The sequence below is a fragment of the Perognathus longimembris genome, chromosome 3, assembly GCF_023159225.1.
Source record: "Perognathus longimembris pacificus isolate PPM17 chromosome 3, ASM2315922v1, whole genome shotgun sequence".
In the NCBI taxonomy this organism is placed as follows: Eukaryota; Metazoa; Chordata; class Mammalia; order Rodentia; family Heteromyidae; genus Perognathus; species Perognathus longimembris.
The window spans coordinates 24,405,337-24,424,422 of NC_063163.1; the positions used below are offsets into that span (position 1 = coordinate 24,405,337).

General features: G+C 42.1%; 1 protein-coding gene and 1 long non-coding RNA gene across 3 annotated transcripts; one reads left to right on the top strand and one right to left on the bottom strand.

The window, feature by feature from the left end:
• Positions 1-293: 293 nt before the first annotated feature.
• Positions 294-15,008, top strand: LOC125348211. Its single transcript, XR_007210327.1, has 3 exons — positions 294-305; positions 6,950-6,961; positions 14,878-15,008. It is a non-coding gene; the product is annotated as an uncharacterized LOC125348211 (long non-coding RNA).
• Klf5 (Kruppel like factor 5) lies at positions 1,755-18,852 on the bottom strand. Of its 2 annotated transcripts, none has more exons than XM_048341249.1 (4): positions 18,255-18,852; positions 14,997-15,870; positions 13,844-13,903; positions 1,755-3,462 (listed from the first exon to the last, which is right to left on the bottom strand). In XM_048341249.1, the coding sequence occupies exons 1-4, from the start codon at positions 18,504-18,506 to the stop codon at positions 3,284-3,286; spliced, it is 1,365 nt and encodes a 454-aa protein (XP_048197206.1). In that variant the 5' UTR covers positions 18,507-18,852; the 3' UTR covers positions 1,755-3,283. The 2 variants fall into 2 exon arrangements, with proteins under 2 accessions (XP_048197206.1, XP_048197207.1); XM_048341250.1 differs by lacking the exon at positions 18,255-18,852 and adding an exon at positions 17,106-17,756.
• Positions 18,853-19,086: the final 234 nt, after the last annotated feature.

The following is a 19,086-nucleotide window of genomic DNA, read 5'->3' on the forward strand; positions in this document are numbered from 1 at the left end:
TGCAATAGCTTCTATGTTTCTATGCCACAGACCGTTTGAGTTCTAGTCAGTTGCAATCTCTCGTTTTTCATGATTAAGGAGGTTGCATTCTGAGGAAGACCACAAGTTCCATTCTCATCACATCATTATGAAGAGTACTCATTATCAGCACAACTTATCACTGTTGATGTGACCCTTGATCATCTGGCTAAGGTTAGTGTTGACAGAGTTCTCCACTGTAATGGTTCCCCCCCCCCATCCTTTAAGTCATCTAGGATTCTTCCCAAGCAAGTCACTGTGTGCAAACCACACCTAAGGAAGAGAATGTGGAGGTGGGTTATCTATACAAATTTTAATGTGGGTGTTGTTAGTGGCTCATACCTATAATCCTAGCTGCTCAGGAAGCTGAGACCTGAGGATCCCAGTCTCAAGACAGATTGGGCAGAAAAATCTATAAACTCTTACTTCCATTTGAGTAGCAAAAGGCCTTAAGTGGAAGTGTGGTTCAAATGGTAGTGCACCAGCCTTGAGCAGAAAGACCAAATGACAGCACAAAGCCTGGAGGTTCAGTTCAGTCCTTGTCCTGGCACAAGAAAAAGTTATGCGATTTGTCTCCTGGGTACCTTATGTTGCTTTAAATAGACAGTGAAATTATCTGGTATTCTATGTATGCTTTGAAATGTTTAGTAGCCCCAGCATTGTAGACTATTTTCGATCACTTAGTTTCAGGCATTGAGGTATATATATCTTGTCTATTTCTCACCCTAGACCCAGCGTCACCATTCCTCTAAAAACTCCCAGTTCCACTGATGAATGGTATTGAAAATGAAGACATAGGCATTGTTACTGTATAAATTCAACTTCTACCACGGGTAGAATGCCTGCCTACAATGCACAAGGCTCTAGGTTTGACTCCCAGTAGTGAAAGAAAAATAGACAACTTTTAAAACTCCAATTCCTGGATGGATGTAAAGGGGAGCCTGGGGGCAGCAAAAGGTGACCTTGTTCCAAAAATTAATGTATCCATTACCTGACTTATGAAATATAATGGCTCTGTAATGGCACCTTAATAACTTATTTTTTCAGACAAAATGTCCCAACTAGCACATTCAAGTTTACCCTGTATTGTTCAACTGGTGATGCTCAAGTATTAATGAAGCATACTTCACAGTTAAGTGCTCAAAAACCTATGCCTGTACTGAGCACCACTCCTGTAATCCTAGCTTCTCAGGAGACTGGGATATAAGGCTCGAGGTTCAAAGCCAGCCTGGGCAGAAAAGTCCTCGTGAGATTCTTATCTCCATAGAACTACTCAAAAAAGCTGAAAGTGGTGCTCTGTGGCTCAAGTGGTAGAGCACTACCCTTGAGCACAGAGACCCCAAGCCCGGCAAAACAAACTACGCCTGAATCATGCCTATAATCCTAGCTACTCGTGAGTGAGAACTGAAGACTGCAATTCAAAACCAGCCCGGGCAACTCTCAGAACTAGCGGCATGGCTCAAGTGGTACAGTGCACCTTGAAGAGGGGAGGCCTTGAGTTCAAACCCCAAGAGAGAAAAAAAATGCCTCCTGCCTGCTCTTTTAAAAAAGAAACCCCTTAATAAGCCATAAGCCTTTGTTGTTTGACAAGGTCTTGTAGCGCAGGCTGATCCTTCAGCCCAGCCCATCCTCTTACCTGCTGGGATAGAGCAGGTCATGTGTTCCCAATGAACACAGAGTTGCTTTGGAATTTGTGAATTTTTCTTCATTATGGTATTAAAGAAAGGCACAACATAAATCTTTTAGGCACTTTTTATTTTCCAAAAAAAATTGTCGTTAATATATAAACATCTCATTCTGTCAAAAAAATTCTACAACTATACAGCTGTTTGCTCCATTATTTGCATAGGAAATGACCACAATACAAAAATAAGAGGGAAAAAAGAAGCAAAACAGCAACTGATTTTACGCTTTTTGATGTAGGTACGTTTCCACGTATAAACATTTTTGAAGCCTCTTACAAAATTATTTACACCATGTTGTTTATTTACATGTTTTAAGAGCAACATTTCTAACAAACAAAACTATAATTTATCAAGTTATGAAAATTGTTTTCTAAAAAAACTTACTATATTACCACAAAATAAATAATGATAAACAATATTTTAAAAACAAAATTAAAATTTCATTTCAATTAAGACCCCTTTTGGCATTTTGCTTATGATTCTGCCCTTTGGTTAACAGCATGGACATCACATTGCTATTTTCTATTGCATATATGGAATAGCGCTTGCTTTCTTAAGCTTTCAACCTATCATTGATATTAAAGGCAGACACTGAGTCAGTATTAACAGCTAATTACACTGCACTGTAATTCTGATAAAATTACTGTGTCTCACTGTATATTACATGCAAATTCCACATACATTGTCATTTACCAACAGTACTGCACAAGCATCTCAGGATACGAAAACTGCGTCATAAATTCAATGTGTCTATGTGAAAAGCACATGTCCTTCTGAAAAAAAGATACTGTATTTAGCTTATTATGAGGTTTAACTTTTGTATACTGTAACTATTTTGAAGCTCGAGTTTACCATTCATATAAAACATCTTCCATATTTAAAATAATCCTATTAATCAGTGCATGAAATCTCCTTTCTAAAACTCATTTGAATGATTATTCCTTTCCCCAAAGAAATGAATTTGGTAATATTTGGAGAGGCATCTGACCCCCAAAATTCTATCCATAAGTGTATTCATGGTTATTTTTTAAAGTGTGACTCCCTCCCCGCCCCCCCCAAAAGAACCTTAAAAAACTTGTAATAAACCTATAAAGCTGATTTGCATATTTACAAAATTTTCGATAGCAAATATAGGCAACTCATATAAAAAGAAAAGTATTTGTTCAATGGCTATTTGTGAATTGCCAGGTACACTGCGTACCTCTAAGGAATTATCCAATATTGAGAAAAATTACTCTACGTCAAGTAAAATCTTGACACACCAATCCCTCCTTTTCCGGTGCCTGAAACTGATTTACTAAAAACACTGTCACAATGAACGCGGGTGCCCGGCTCCCAACACCCCACGCGCCTCCCTCCACCCGGCCCCACGCTCACGCGTGGCTTCCTGTCATGAGATGAGATCTGCTCAAGAGAAAAGCCATGGACATCACAGCCAGCATTCCAGACACTTTGGTATTGATACATTGTATTCCCTGTTTTCTCAAATATACAAAATATACATTTCCAGTTTTTCTTTCTCTCTTTTATATGAATAGTTAGTGTGGGCTTGGGCCGGCGGCCTGCGGGCGGGCGGGCGCTCAGTTCTGGTGGCGCTTCATGTGCAGCGCCAGGTGGTCGGAGCGCGAGAAGCTGCGGTTGCACACGGCGCACTGGAAGGGCTTGGCGCCCGTGTGCTTGCGGTAGTGGCGGGTCAGCTCGTCCGAGCGGGCGAACCTCCAGTCACAGCCTTCCCAGGTGCACTTGTAGGGCTTCTCACCTGCGAGGAGGAACAAAGCTCATGAGGAGGCTGCCGGGAGCCAGACATCGCATCATGTCACAGCACTGGTACCACAGGTGAGCCGTGTTCTCACGGCCAAAGGAATGATTACTGATCACACCTGCCCCCATCAAGGAACGATTATTGATCACACCTGCCCCTGTCGTCCAGGGAATAGGGCAGCTCACAGGATGCTATTTAACCTTGGGGTACACAAAGACAACCATTCTCCTGTGGTGGCTTGGAGGAACAGCCAGTAGAAGCACATGCAAAACACTCTGGGTGTTCTATGTCTGGGAGATTGTGGTGGGGGCGGGGTGTGTGTGTGTGTGTGTGTGTGTGTGTGTGTGTGTGTGCGTGCCTCCATCACTGTACATATCTGGTTTCAACTTAAATCAACCCAAATTACCACAGGAGTAATAGGCCACTGGGCCAAGAGGACCACACCTCCAGGTAGATGTCTAGGTACCACAGCAGCTCTGCCTGTCCTGCCTGGGTCTGAATTAGCACACAGGGCCTCAACCTGGCCCCACACAATTCATTGTCAGCCATTCTAATCTCTTCCATTCACATTGGTACATACACTTACCCTGTTCCTTCAGACTGAAGGAAAACAGAACTAGAAGAGTTTTAAAGCAGATTGGCTGTAAAGCTTTTCTTTTTGAATGCATTTAGTATTTACTTAATAAAGTCCCTCACCAGACTGCATGTCTGGTAATGCTAAATTCACACTGGTTACACAGACCCAACCATAACAATATATGCATCTCAAATTATTTTTGGACAAACGCTGCACACAAAAGATTATGATAAGTCATAATCAGGTCTTATATTCTAGACAGGGCACCAGAATGCTTAGGCTCCAACTGTGAATGAAACCTACAATGTGTCATTTTTAGTGTTCTCCCAAATTTCCTAGCTGCAGAACTTAACAATTTAGTATTTATTAATCCGGTCTTAATTTGTTATTTTAGAAATAATCTTGTATAAGATTACCGATTTCCCTATATAAATCCCAGAAATTCACTTACTGAACATTACTAGCTCTTATGTTGCTGCTTTGCATATTAAAGGATCCTAGGGGTTCAAGTGTCCCCTGACTTTCTTGAAACATTCTTCTGAAAAGCAAGAACTGCTCAGATATACTCAACACTTCTGTAGAATTACCCAAACGAACCAACATGGTCCACTTATCTGAATTCCCATGATGGGATCAGTGTAATTTTTACTATCGAGATAAACACAAAAACTCAAAAATCCTACAGGGCAGGAGAAAACGAGAGGGGGAGTGAGGAAGGGAAAGGAAGGGAAGGGAAGGGCGGCAGGCTAGAATTGATCCTGTGAAGTGAGTGCCATTATTTCAAGATTTCATCACACTTCTGGTGATATGTGCCCTCAGCCACCCTTCCTCTCCCTCTTCCGGCACAGACCTAATGCACACTACTAATTTCAATCCCCCTTTTTGGTTCCTGTCACTGCATTTTGAAAATGTCTCAGCTCCATGTAGTGGTACAAATCTATAATCCCAGCACTTGGAAGAGGATCAGGAGTTTGAGGCTAACCTAAGGCTATACAGCATGACCCTTTCTCTCTAAATAAAATGGATCTCAGTTCTGGACTCATTCTTCCTTATTGTAAATTCTGTAGAAGGTTAAACTCATACACTTGACCTTTGAAGTAAAATAAAGACAATGTACTTTTTTGCTTAAATTCATTTAGGATATATTTAACACGTTTTAGTTCCAGTTGCAAATATAGCTATTCTGATCATTTATAAATGTAAGCCATACAGAAGAATTCTGCACAGAAATGTTTGTTCCTTGTGAAAATTAAGCAATAAAAGATATTCCTTACTTTCATTTAATGGGGAAGGGGAGACTTTCTGATGTCTGAGGCAAGGGAAAGAGCTTCCTAAAGATCCCCTAAAGTCTTTTGAATTTAATAACTAAAATAGCAAGAGAAGTGAATTGCAGTTTATTTAAGAAACAGGGGACACTAGACTCTCTTTGTTCACTGTTTTTATTGGCTAGGAAGTAATAAACTGCGCCACTATTTTTCAATTTACTTTACTGATTGGTTGAAATACGGTAGCCATTAAAGTTCCTAAAACATTTGGGGTTTTGCTCGCAATCATCTATGGGTTATTCAGCCAAGAATACGACCAGTGTCTGGAGCCCTGGTTTCTGGGGCCACGTCTTACCATAAAAGCAAGACAACTATTCCCCACTTGGGGCCGTTTCTATGGGATTTGTTCAAGTTTGTCAACAGTGTTCAAGTAAAACACTGTAGAGGAAGCTGCTACCCAATTTCTGGCCAAACAGCAGAGTAGAAGCCTTTTTTCCTCAGCCAGAAACACTATGCACAGTACTTCTGGGAAACCAAACTCACTTCCTTCAAGTTATATTTCAACAGGATAGGGCTTTCAAAAGTTTAATTGGATTTTTACAGGATCTCTTTCCAACACCACCAATTTAAAATATTTAGTTAAGCTCTTTCAACATCAACTGTATTTTTAAGTTCTCATGCTGTTAATGTGAAACTTTACAAAAAGGCAAAGAGGGAAAAAGTGACAAACTTGCTCAGCAATGGAAAACAATCTTCTGCTTTAACTTAAAGTGTGCATTCTTTGTCTGTGCTAAAACCATAGGGATCGTTTGCTATGAATCCCTAACCTTTGGGGGAAAAAAAGGCCAAGTTAAACATCCTTACTATGGACATTGACCATGGCAATTACTATTTTATAAAAATATTAAAGCAGAAACAGGGGTGAAAGGAAAACACTCCACTGAGCATGTCCCCAGTTGCGACTGCTGGTCTCATTTAATACTTAGCCACTGACTGGGATGAGTGAGAGGCCAAGCCAGGAGCTCTACATTAAGAATCCTGGCCTGCCATGTCTCTCCAGTGTCTCACACTTCAATCTCCCATGAACAAACACTAATACATTCTTTGAATGAGTCAAAGACAGACATACATATTGCTCAATTTTACTTAAGATTCTAAAGCCACTCAGAAGGTAAGGAATAAATAGCTTTAATGGACTCGTGGCAGCCCGTAACACACACACACTACCACCCGACCACCCCTGTGAGGCCCAGGTCACACCCAAGCACACCCACAGTTTAGGTGTTTCTCCAAACTAGATGCCATGCTGGTAATCTGCCAGTCATCTATACTTATTTGAAAGTTCCCTTTTTCCTAGTCTAGGTGAAATTTCAATCCATTAGCAGAAAGTTTGTAAAGCATTCAAAAAATCCTTAGCAAGAGGCTAAAATAATATCTTTTTTTCTGATGAACAGATAGAAAAAGAGTTCTGAACAACCACAATGGAATAGGAGGTCTCTCTGCTCTGCTGAACATGCTCAATAGACTCAAAACAAGACCATTCCCTAGAATGTTCTACATCGATTCTTCTAACGACAACAAAAAATGTAGCTCAGTACAGTGCTTGTCTAACAACATAAAAGGAAAAAAGAAATCACAGAAGAAAATACTCCTCGTAGAGCAATCACATTAGTTTAATTTTTATATTAATAACTGATTTATGCATCAGTTTCCTTCTCCATAGAATACAATCAAATCAATGGCATTTGATGAAGAAAAAAAGAACTACCTGTCAACTTCTAAATGCCTTGCAAAACAAAAGACTTGACCTCTGACCTCAAAGAAGTTAGATTTCCCCATCATATCACAGACTTAGGGAATTTAGTCTCTGATAGTCTTAATTGGATTTGGTAATTTTAAAAAAAAACAGAAAACATGAAGGAAAACATGGGAGATTATTTAGATATGAGAAAATCGATAAAGCAGGATGATTCTGCCTCATTAATTCCTATCTTTACATATCCATGCCAGTGATTTTCCACTCAAAACAATTTTTACTAGAGCTCAATGCACTGGAAACAGGGAAATGTTCACCTTAAAAGTCAGTCTAACATTTACTATATATAGAACCCCTGTCAGCAAGGGACCCACTGTGCGGAAAATAATGTTAAGGGATATATTAAGAAACTTCCTTCTTTGTCACCTCAATCCTATTTATCATTTTCATTAAAATCGAATTCATTTTTCCTAACTGAGAAAAACCTTTGACATTTCCTTTGTGTGTATCGTGGTCACTTATGTATTTTGAACCAGGCTGGTGAGATAAAGCTGAGGCACAACATGTGCTTAACACTCACAGGGTCCTGGGTTCAAGCCTCGGTATGAAGCCTCAAATAGTTGTGCTTGGTCTTCCTGACTATGCTTCAGGTTCCCCACGGGCGGGGACCATCTTACTGACTGACCCCATACTTCTTCTGCTTTTCCTAGTGCCTCTGAAACAATCTCAGCATAGGGTAGGTTTTAAAAAGGAAAACAAGGAATGAGAGGTGAATGTGGGACTTTTGCTTCGGACCACGCAGGTTAACCTTAATAAATGTGTATACTTAAGGGAAGAATGTCAGACTTGAGGAAAACCACAGAAGTTCTGAGGCCAGAACAACAGATAAAAGACAGTGGGGGGGGGGGGGCGCAGAGAGGGGAGGGAGGTGGTCTCCTTTGGAGCTGGGGAGCTCTGATCTGCTGAACTAAATAGAGGTACTGAGGGAACATACTGTAGGGAGGAGTACACCCGTAGTCTACATTCCAGAACTACTACATTTTTCTTTTGTGTAAGTACTGGGGACTTGAACTCTGGGCACTGGATTCTTTATCAACCTTTCTACTCAAAGCTGGCACTCTACCATTTGAGCTGCTCCTCCACTTTGGCTTTCTGCTAGTTAATTGAAAATAAGTCTCCCAGATTTGTCAAAGCCCAGGCTTGCTTTGAACCTCAATCTTCCTAGTCAGCCTCCAGAGTAGATAGGGTTACAAGTATATGCTACTGCCTTTGAGATCCATGGCTAACTTCCCCAAATCTGAACCTTAACAGGGTTAATGAAAAGAAATACCAATCCGTGAGTCGCCTGACAAAAACACAACACTGATACACTTTCTTGGTAATAAGATCCCAAGCCAACATACCAAAAAGGAAAAAAGAGTACTTTCAACAGAATATTTTACCTTTTCTTTTTTAACAAGAAACATTTCGTCTTTCCATTTTACCCCGCACTGATTAAGTCCAGATTGATACCCTTTCCTTTCCTTTCTACTTCACAAGATGACCATATAATGGGTCGCACTGCTCTTCCTGAGGGTTAGCCATTTTAGAAAGGAGCCCAAAGGAAAGATCATTTTATTATATTATTTATATAAGTTATAGATTTCGCTGGGGATATAGCCTAGTGGCAAGAGTGCCTGCCTCGGATACACGAGGCCCTAGGTTCGATTCCCCAGCACCACATATACAGAAAACGGCCAGAAGCGGCGCTGTGGCTCAAGTGGCAGAGTGCTAGCCTTGAGCGGGAAGAAGCCAGGGACAGTGCTCAGGCCCTGAGTCCAAGGCCCAGGACTGGCCAAAAAAAAAAAAAAAAAAAAAAAAAAAAAAAGTTATAGATTTCTACATTCAGACTATAATCTATTCATGAATTCTAGATTTATAGAATAGAAAATATATTTATCCTATATTTATTCTTCTGAGTAGATGTTTGTAAGTAACCTACTATGCACTTCTAAAACAGTACCTTGTCCTTAATCGTAGTTGTGAGATCCTGGAATATAAATAATACAGGCTGACAAAAGGAGTGCTGTGATGAAAATTCTTTTACCCAAGCAGGACATTGCTTTCTTTCTAATCTTTCACTAGAAAAGATGTTTACTTGGTGAAGTAAATAGCTTCTAAATTCTAAAAATGTCTGCCAAATAAAATACTTGGGTAATATAAAACTTGAAAAAAGCATTACTCTCTCCATTCCTCAGACCATTGCGGCTGATAGTAGCGTCCACCCAGCAGTTCTACTTCATCTATATAGGAACTAGCTTCTCCCACTAGTTTAAAACCCAAAGGGTTAAGAACAAATTATTCCATCTCTAGAGTCTTCTCAAAAGACAAAACAAAACAAAAAAAAAAAAAAAACGCTTGCAGAAATTATACTTCTTAACCTTTGATAAGTTTTATCATCTCAAAACAATGTTTAATCAAGCTCCTATGTAAATGTTTTTCAGATGAAACAACAAGTCCCAGAAGCAAAGTTTAATCTTCCCAGTGAGTCATTTAAAAAAATTGTTTTTAAGCTTTCCTGCTCATAAATACCTTTCCTGAGGTCTAAAACACCAGGTCTCTTTAAGCTTTTTTAAGAAAAAAAAGCCTGTAATTTGTCAATATAGAAAATACATTTCAAAGTTGCTAGTGAAAATAAAATGTTAATACCACTTAAGGCTAAATATGAAACTTTATTCTAGATCCTAACTGCATGATCGCCAACCATGAAGGCCTGAAATTAAATTCTTCCTAGTGTTCTCTTTAAAAGCTTTCACTCCTATTTTATAGTTAGAAGGGGAGAATAATGAGTATCTATACTCAGAATATTCTGACTATACCTTTCAGTAGACAAGTATAAGGAAAAAAATAAGTACCCTTAAGTTTCCACAATATATTTTGACAACAAAATGTATACTTAAGAACAGTCAACAGACAAACTGAGTTGAGAGCAAAGGAGGAGGCCAGAAATATTTAGACTCAAGGATGTTTCAGTACCTAACCTCTAATTAAAATGAAAACTTCAAGGAGGGATTCTGTATTTTAAAAGTATGCATAGCAACATTACGAATGTTGCTAGGAAATAAAGTAAGGGAAAAGACAGGGACTCACTCCTTAACAAGTAAGCTCTGGCTAAAATTCCTTCTATGACTTAATGTGATTCTTTCTTAAACAGTTCTTTTCTCAGTCCATTTTTGTGTACCTGTTACCTTTCTGGTGGGAGAGCGCTTTAAACAGTCTGTGTCCCTTGGTAAACTGCGGTCAGTACAGGACAATCATGAACGCGCCCATGTGGGGCCACTTGGGCCAAGCGAATATGCTGGTGACCTTTCTCTATTCACTGCTAGTTTTCTGCCCTGTTTCAGAAAGCTGATGTAAACGTCTTAAACCTTTGCTGTGAAACTATGGAAAGGGGACTAAGGATGTAGCTTCATGGTAAGGTACTTCTTAGCATGCCCCAGATTCTAAGTTTGATCTTCAACAACAATAAAAAATATATATATAGACGGTAGAGTTGCAGAAGATAGCTTATCAGTCATACTGACTTAAAAAGGTGCTTGGGAACAATTTTTAAATGACAGAATGAATATAGCCCCTTACATATGTCATAAGGAGTAAGAATTCCAAGGAGAGGTTCAACTAAATGCTATTGAAAAGCACAAACATTTTGATTTTGAAATATACGACTTACTGACACTGTTGCTTGGAAGCAGACATAATAACTATTTCCAACAGAAGCATCAATATGGTATATGTGTACTACTACAAGCACCCACAGGTACATGCTCACCCATGTACATATAAAATGAAGTACAGACCCGTAAGTATGTGCTGGCTTACGTATATATGGCCACACATGGAATATAATTTCTCCATAAAGATAAATCATGTCATGTCTCAGGTCTTTTGATCATACAAAGACCTTTTTCTTTTTATCAGTTGTGGGGCTTGAGCTCAGGACTTGGGTGCTATCTGAGCTTTTGCATTCAAGGCTGGCTTTGAACCAGATCCTCAGTCTCCTGAGCAGCTAGGATTACAAGTGTGAGCCACTGGCACTCAGCAAGAAGACACATCTTTACATATCTATGTATAGTTTCCCCTCCAAAAAAAAATCAAAATATATGAACTTGAAAAACCTTGAATTCTATGATATCTGTGACTTCAGAAAATAATTTTTTGAAAATTATTTTGTCCCAAGTTAAAAAGAAAATGTTCTGATTTGGAGAGACTATTTGTTTAAGTTCCATTTGCAACCCAAGTTAAAGAATCATTTCCAATCTAAAAACGCCAGAATAAGTAATTAAACAGAATGTAGAAATACGTGGTTGTAATTTCTAAGATCATTTTTAAAACATATGTTAACGTGACATTTTAAGGCACTTCCAATTATTTTCCAAAGAAATTGCTAGGTCCCTTTCCATTCTAGCATCAAAATGACCATCATTTATACAGAATATTTCCTTTTGTGTCATCAAATAAAAAGATCAACATTGCCGTATTGCTTCGATAGCTTACTAATAGCTGTATAAGTTGGAAGAAGGGGAGCAGGAAAAAAACGACATTAGAGACAAAAAACTGTTTCATCTTCCTGCACCTTCAAAGAAAAAAAAGCAAAAGCAAGCCTTTGCTGGTCTGGACAGTCACTGACAAACGGGTGGGGCGAGGAGGATGCAATGAGAGAGGCCAGGTAATTTTAAGAGGCATTGTCTAGAAACTAGAAATGAGGAGAAAACAACCTCAATGCTCTATGATTACCCAAGAACGGGTTTAGCCAGATGAGTGAGTCTGGCACCAACCCTCCCCAAGGCATTTGAAAGACTATCAAACAAAACTTTATTAAACTGGATTACATGCTCTTACTCATTAGATGTTGAAGGCCACAATATTTATGATCAGGTGAAAAATGTCAATGCATGGGACCCAAAGTAGGCCTAGGTCCTCTTTTTAGTTAGCTTTTATTAGTGGGAGCATTGTTAAGACAACCCACTATTAAATTTCTTTGCCAGCAGGTCAAGTTCCAGAATCTCAGGTACAAGCATTCAAAACACTAAACCCCGATGGGGGTTGAAAGGCTATTTAGATATGGCTTGACTACATCCCTGCAATAAGCACTTGATTACATCCTCATATGCAATTGTGCTCTTCTTTTATTATCGGACTTTAACCCTACCCTTCCTATCTCGTTTCAAGGCCTTCCAAAAGAGAACTATAGTTCAAATGTTTCTAAGTTATTTCCACGTCCCCTGGATCTAACTCAGTAAAAACCCACTTGCAATGTTTTAATTCATAGTTATATTAGGATTCTTTTCCTGGCAATTGTCATTTGGATCTTGATAACTTTCAAAGTTTACATGAAGAAAAGAATTCTTTGGTGGCTGCTTAACTGTAAACACAATTTCTACCTGGGGTTGCTCAAGTAAGATCTCTTCTTTTATGTAATCCATTTGTCTAAAAACCTCAGGCCAAAGCAATCCATTCATTTCTTAGATAAATGCCACAGAGAGGTCTTTTGTTTAAAAGCAGATCCTCAAAAGGGCCCTCTATCTACCATTGTAGTTGACTCTACTTGTAATGTTTATTGTTGGGTATCAAGCAATACTTCCTGACATGCATTCAGAATGTCTGCAACCATATTCCTCTCAGGGCCCTATCTCAGCACTGACCTTTGTTCAAAGGCTTTTACTTTTTAATGTAGCAGTTAGAGATAACTACTTCATTTATCAAAACTCAATTTCCATAGTAACATCTAGCCTGGGGAGATCCAAGTCCTCACACTAATCCAACCACCCATTCAAAGGAACTGTTGAATACTTTGGTTTCCATAGCAATGATGGAATAATACATTTTGCTAGGTCACTGCCTTTAATAGCAAACTTATTCTTTGAACTTTAGGTAAGGCTGTATTTATTGAAGAAAGCAGCACAATCGCATTACAAATTCCTTCCTTTAAGGTTATTGTTTTTTGCAAAATCAATTGTAACTATGTATATATTTCAAAATATACGTGAAGCCCTTTAATATTATGTAGCACACATTTTATCTTAAAATGGGTTCTGATATAAACTTTTAGAATTTCAAGGCTCTCAAAAGGATGGCTATCAATTTAGCCAAACAAATGGTCATAAAATTAAAGTGTCACCTTAAAAGCATGTTTTAAAGAAGGGTGAAATGTAAGCCAGAATAAAAAGGACAGTCGCAAGCACATCAAGTAGAGATTCGATCAGAGGGTGTGGAATCACTTTTAAACCATAACACTATTTGTTAATACTTTGCAATTTCTGGCCTACCTCTCCTGAAGCATAGCAAACATGGTAAGTACAAATATTTTCAAGAAATGTTTTTAAGCAGTTATGCTGTGTACATGCTAAATGGAAAAGTATTTTTGTTAGAATGGCTTTACTGTAGCAAAGTAATTTACCTAGGAGAATTTTTTTTCCCTCTTTCTTTCAAGACAAAAATAGCATTGCCATTAGAGTGTTAAAACCTCTTAGTAAACATTGTTGTTTATGTTTTGGGTAATTGATTCTACATGAGGTTGACAGGGCAAAGCTATGAGGGAAGCATTTGCCTTCCCGGAACCAGGCTTTCTCATGGAACTGAAGGTTGAGGGCCTCGCGGCCTCCCCCCCTGCTGAGAAAGGTAGGCCATTAAAAAATAAGTTGACAGAAGAAAGAAGAGATCAAACACGTGCTGCCTTTTAAAAAGATGAATACCACTTACACTATTTACACAACTCAGAGAATTAACAAGAAAATTACATACCAGTGTGAGTCCTCAGGTGAGCTTTTAAATGAGAAGACTTTGTATAAACTTTTGTGCAACCTGAAATAAAGCAGAGGAGGAACAGCTTGTCATTTCTGGAAATCCTTCTGAAAGCTTTACATTTAATGATTCAGTGTTTAAAATCTGGCTTTATAGATGAAATCTCTCATGCTAGATGAAATACTGGAAGATTCAGTTTTAAGACTTAAGGAGCCGTCCCCCATTACCTTATTAAAGGCACAATAAAGGGACTGTTTTATATATCGCATTGGTAGGAAGAAAGAACACAGGTAATGGAGCCAAAGGACAAATGGAAAATTTGTGTTTATATTTCAGTAGGTGCTTTTACTAGTAATGTATACTTTCATGACTTAAGAGCTATTATAGTATATGTTTTTAGTTTAAATTTTAATGGATGTGGAGTTGACAGTGCTAAACCATTATCTGAGATGACTATAATTTTCTGTATTTTATTTAGCACGTCATGCCATATCATGTACCACAGTCGATAAATTACACCTGGTATTAATCATAAACCAGCTTACGCTAGCAACTTGGGATATGTTCATTACTGGCAATCAATTTATAATTTGGGGTCAGATCTTACTGAAGAATGAAAATATGCTATGGAAACCATGCTTACATTTATCCTTTAGAGTCATGTCCTACCCACCAACTAGAACCCTATAACACTTCAGCACCTCATTGCTTTTATTTTCTTAAAAAAAACTATTAAGGTAAAATTAAAATTGTTGGGGGGGGGGGAATCCAGGATAACTTTTTCCTTTTTCTCCCCCTAGAATGATCTACAACTCCCCCCCTACCCCCCCCACCTGGTTACATACCAGGGTAAAAACAGAAATGGGGTATGGGACAACAGGAGGTTTAAGGCTCTGAGTTCAACCCTTACCACAACAAAAATATAAAGAAAGAAAAAGGCAGAGGGAAAAGGAAAGGAAGGAAGGAATGGAGGGAGGGAAGGAAAGGACTCGGAAGGAAAGGACGGTGAGATGAAACAACTCTCAAGTACATAGTCTTTTTAACTGCCAAATACAGCTTTCTATAAACAATTTTAAGGCCAGGTTAACAAATACATAGACACGCACACAAACACAATTTCAAACTGATGCTTGCACCAGTCAAGGCCACCTACCAGGAAAATCACAGTAGTGGATACGTCGTTTCTCCAAATCCGGGTTACTCCTTCTGTTGTATCTGACAGGTTGGATGTTTTGTGAATTAACTGGCAGGTTGGCGGGGATATTTGGATTGTGAATTGCCAGTTTAGAAGCAATTGTAGCAGCATAGGATGGAGGTGGGGTTAAATTCTGGAGCATCTCTGCTTGTCTATCGGGACTTCCAGGCTCTGAGCTGGGTGGTGATGGGGGAAAGTAAGTGGCCTGTTGGGGAAGAAACTGACTTGGCATTGTGTATGTGCATGGGGGCATGCCCTGGAACTGTTTCACTGCAGTCTGCGGAACAGCAGAGGTGTGTGTGCTAAGACCTGCCATGGCGGCTGACATAGAAACATTAAGGGTGTCCATTACTGCTGTCTGGTTTGTAGAACTGGGCATGTCTAGATCCGGTGTATTCAGTAGCTGGTACAGGTGGCCCTGCTGGGAAGGGACAGATAGATGAATGTCTGGTGTAGGAAGTTCTTGTTTGATGAAAATATTGTTCACCTCTGGAGCTGCGGTCTGATGTGAGCTGAATATACTGGTGAACTCGGGGAGGGCCTGGGTCGGGGCCGGAGGAGGGGCGGTCGTTTCACTCTGGTGGCTGAAAATGGTAACAGGTTCTGTCTTGATGTGAGATACGCACGGTCTCTGGGATTTGTAGAGGCCAGTTCTCAGGTGAGTGATGTCTGGGAGGAAGACGTTCATGCTGATACTGTAAGGTAACCCTTCACTGTCAGTGAAGAACTGGTCTACCACTGAGGCACTGTCTCGTCTATATTTTTTATGCTCTGGAATTATTGGAACTGGAGGAAGCTGAGGCGACAGATACTTCTCCATTTCACATCTTGTCTAGAAAAGAAAGAGACACAAACACGCATAATCCACCTGGTCTGTCTGATCTCACCAAGGACAAGTGGGGCTCCGCAGAAGGTGCCCCAATGATCCTGTAGCGAATTCTAAGGCAAGCGCCTCTAAGTGTTGCTTACAAACATATCAGGTTTACATGTATTTTGTCAATTGTGTAATTATTGGGTCACCAGAACCTTACGAAAGTCTGTATGACATTCTTGAGTAAAATCGCTCCACAAATCAACCTCAGACAAAAAGAGACAAACCAGGAAAAAAGAAAAGGAAGACATATCCCTTTCTGACGCAATAATAAAGTATTACCCTGTGCAAGCAGGGCGCCCAGCCCATCAGTGTGCAATTCAAGTACAGTGTGGAAGTCTTGCCAAACTAGCTCAATTCCGCTCATGTCACAAAGTGAAATTTAACATGCTTTATTTTGAACAGATAAAGCTAGGCAAACATTTGAAATAATAATTGCAAAATTTTTTTGTTGTTTCTTTTTTTTTTTTTGGTCTTGGCTTGCCTAGGTATTTCCAAAATATCTAATATAAACCATCCTTTGCCTATTTTTCTGGCCTTCTCTTGTTTCTCATTGAATGGAAACTTAAATGCAATGTTTTGGGCAAACCATAGTACCCACCAAAACAAAACAATTTCACATTCAACATTAGGCCTGAATGTTGATTTTTTTTAACCAGCGGATTCTGTAATTGGTTAATATGATAATGAAATGTTCCTATTCATATACCTATCTACCACAGATCTTTAATTACCTAAGGGAAAAATCACTCCCTTGGTAGACTGGTGCTAGGAAGCCCGTGGGTGGAGAGAGGCTGTCCTATTGCTTGCTCAGTCATCAGTAAAACATTTCTCATGCCCTTTTCAGTGGGCCACTGCCACATTCCCCCTTACTCTGTAAAAAGCTCGGTCATCCCTTCCCTTCTTGGTGTCCCCTAAGAACATTGCCAAATTCAAGCCACCTATATAGCTTTCAATGATTTTTTTAAAGATCCTCTAGCTTGTAACAAGTTGCCACAATCCTTAAGACATTCTTCTCTTCTAGGATATAATCTTCATTTTTCCACGATGAAAAGGAAACTTCAAAAGGTAAAAACAAAGCCCGACTAACATGGGATAGGTCACATAACTCGGGAGCAAGGGGCTCCTCGCTCAAGTGAGTTTAAGTCAGTCCTATTTTGCTCCTAAAATTTCAAGCGTTTATTCTCGGGCCTTACCGTCAACTCCTTCGGGGTGGATGAGGACGGGATTTCCCGGATATACACGATTTAAAAATAAAGATCAACGCCGTAGTCATGTGAGTAACATCTCTGACAAATGCCTGTCCTCTCCAAGCGCGGCGGACCCCCCCCCCCCCGCCGCTAGGAGTAGGCGCTGGGCCGGGAAGGGGGGGGGGAGGACAAACACCCCACTAATCTACCCAGGGGCTATTTCATGAAGCGTCTGGAAATAAACCGAATTAAAGAATCCTTTTGGTGCAGTGTGCTCCCGTGGCGGTTAGTGGTTTCTGATTTTAGCTCTTCCAGCTGTTTGCATGTGGGTCTGTTTCCAATTTCTTTCCTTTTTCTTGCCCCCCTTCCTTGGGACAGGCTAAAAGTCCCGGGAAGTTTTTTCTGGGCTATATGACTCCCGTGCGTGGGCGAGAGAAACAGGCGGTTGCTCTAATTCGGCTGCTGGGCAAGTGTAAAAGCCAACTGCCAGCTTTCAACGCGGCTCGGGAGGAAATTTACGCGCACGCGAAGAAAAACAACACCCCTGGCCTTTTTTTTTTTCTCCTCCCTCCTCTACCTATTTTTTTTTCAAGGAAAAAAACAAGAGCTCCAATACCACCTTAGTTCTCCTAACTCCCTTTCGCCAAGCGAGGCCCCCGCGATCGCTTCTAAGAGGGCGAGAGCCCCGGAGGACTGAGAGCAAAGCAACGCCCTGCCCCGCATCGCCGCAACCCCTCCACATTTCTACAACTGAGACCCCGAGGTGTGGTGTGGGGGGGGAGGGGCGGCCCGTTTTGGGGAGGACGGGGGTGATGTAACCAAACTGGGGCGTGGGGAGCCAGGTTTCCTCCTGCACGCCCCAGGTGCGCCAGGGCACCCCCGCGAACTCCTCCACCCCACCCCGGCCAGGCGGACCCGCCGGGACACTCTGATCCCCGATCGGGTCCTCCCCACCCCCCCACCCCCCCGCTCTCTTCCGCGAAGCCCAGACCCCGAAGGGAGGGTTGGGCGGGGCGGCCCACCCCAGCCCCGGCGCCCAGCGCGCCCCGACGCTCGTCCCAGCCTGGAGCGGCCCCTGTCGCCCGCGCGTCGCAGCGGCGGGACACGCCCGAGCCCCGGGAAGGAGGCGGGAGCGAGGGGAGCCGCGCTTCCTACCTGGACCAGCTCCTCGGCGGGCAGTCGCGGGCCGGCGGCGGGCGGCGCCGGCTGCGGGGGCGCGGGCTGCGCCTGCGGGTGGTGGTGGTGCGGGTGCTTCAATTCCTCGCCCGCGAAGAGCGCCGCGTCGCGGGCCGGGTTCGCGGCGCCCAACACCGGCTTGAGCTGCGCGAACACCGGCTCGTCCTGCGGGGCCGGCGGCTGGGGCACGGGTCCCAGGCGGGCGCTCATAGTCAGCACCCGCGTCGCCATGGGCAGTCGGGGGGGCGGCTCCGGGCGCGGGGCGCGGATCGGGAACGCTCTCCACGTAGCCCGCGCTGGCTCGGGACGGCGAACTCGGCGCGGGGCCGCGGGGTGGAGGGGAGGCTCCGGGCAGAACCCCCTCGGCCAAAAGCGAGCTCAGTTCTCGAAGGCGCGCACGAAAAGCCAAAAACTCTTCCGCTCCGCCTCGAGTAGCCGCCAACGTCCTCCAGACGGCCACTTTCTCCCGCCCCGCCCCACCGCGCCGCGCTCTCAGGCTCTCCGGAGCCCGCTCTCGCCGCCGCCGATCTTCTCCTGCGAGCTGCGAACGCGCGTACCTGCCCCGAGACTACTGACACTTGACGCCCGCCTCTATTTCACCCAACTCCGGGGAGGCGGGGCCCTCCTGCCTGACTGGCAGCTCATCCACGAATCCGAATGCGCCGAGGCCGTCTTGGCTGGAGAGGCCAGCCTATGAGGAGAGAGAGAGTCACCCTCTGGCCACGCCTCCTCCAGGCCGACCGCACCCCTCGGGCCACGAGCTTCGCGCGCAGGGCTGCCGCGCAGTTTGTACACAACTTCTCTGACAGAT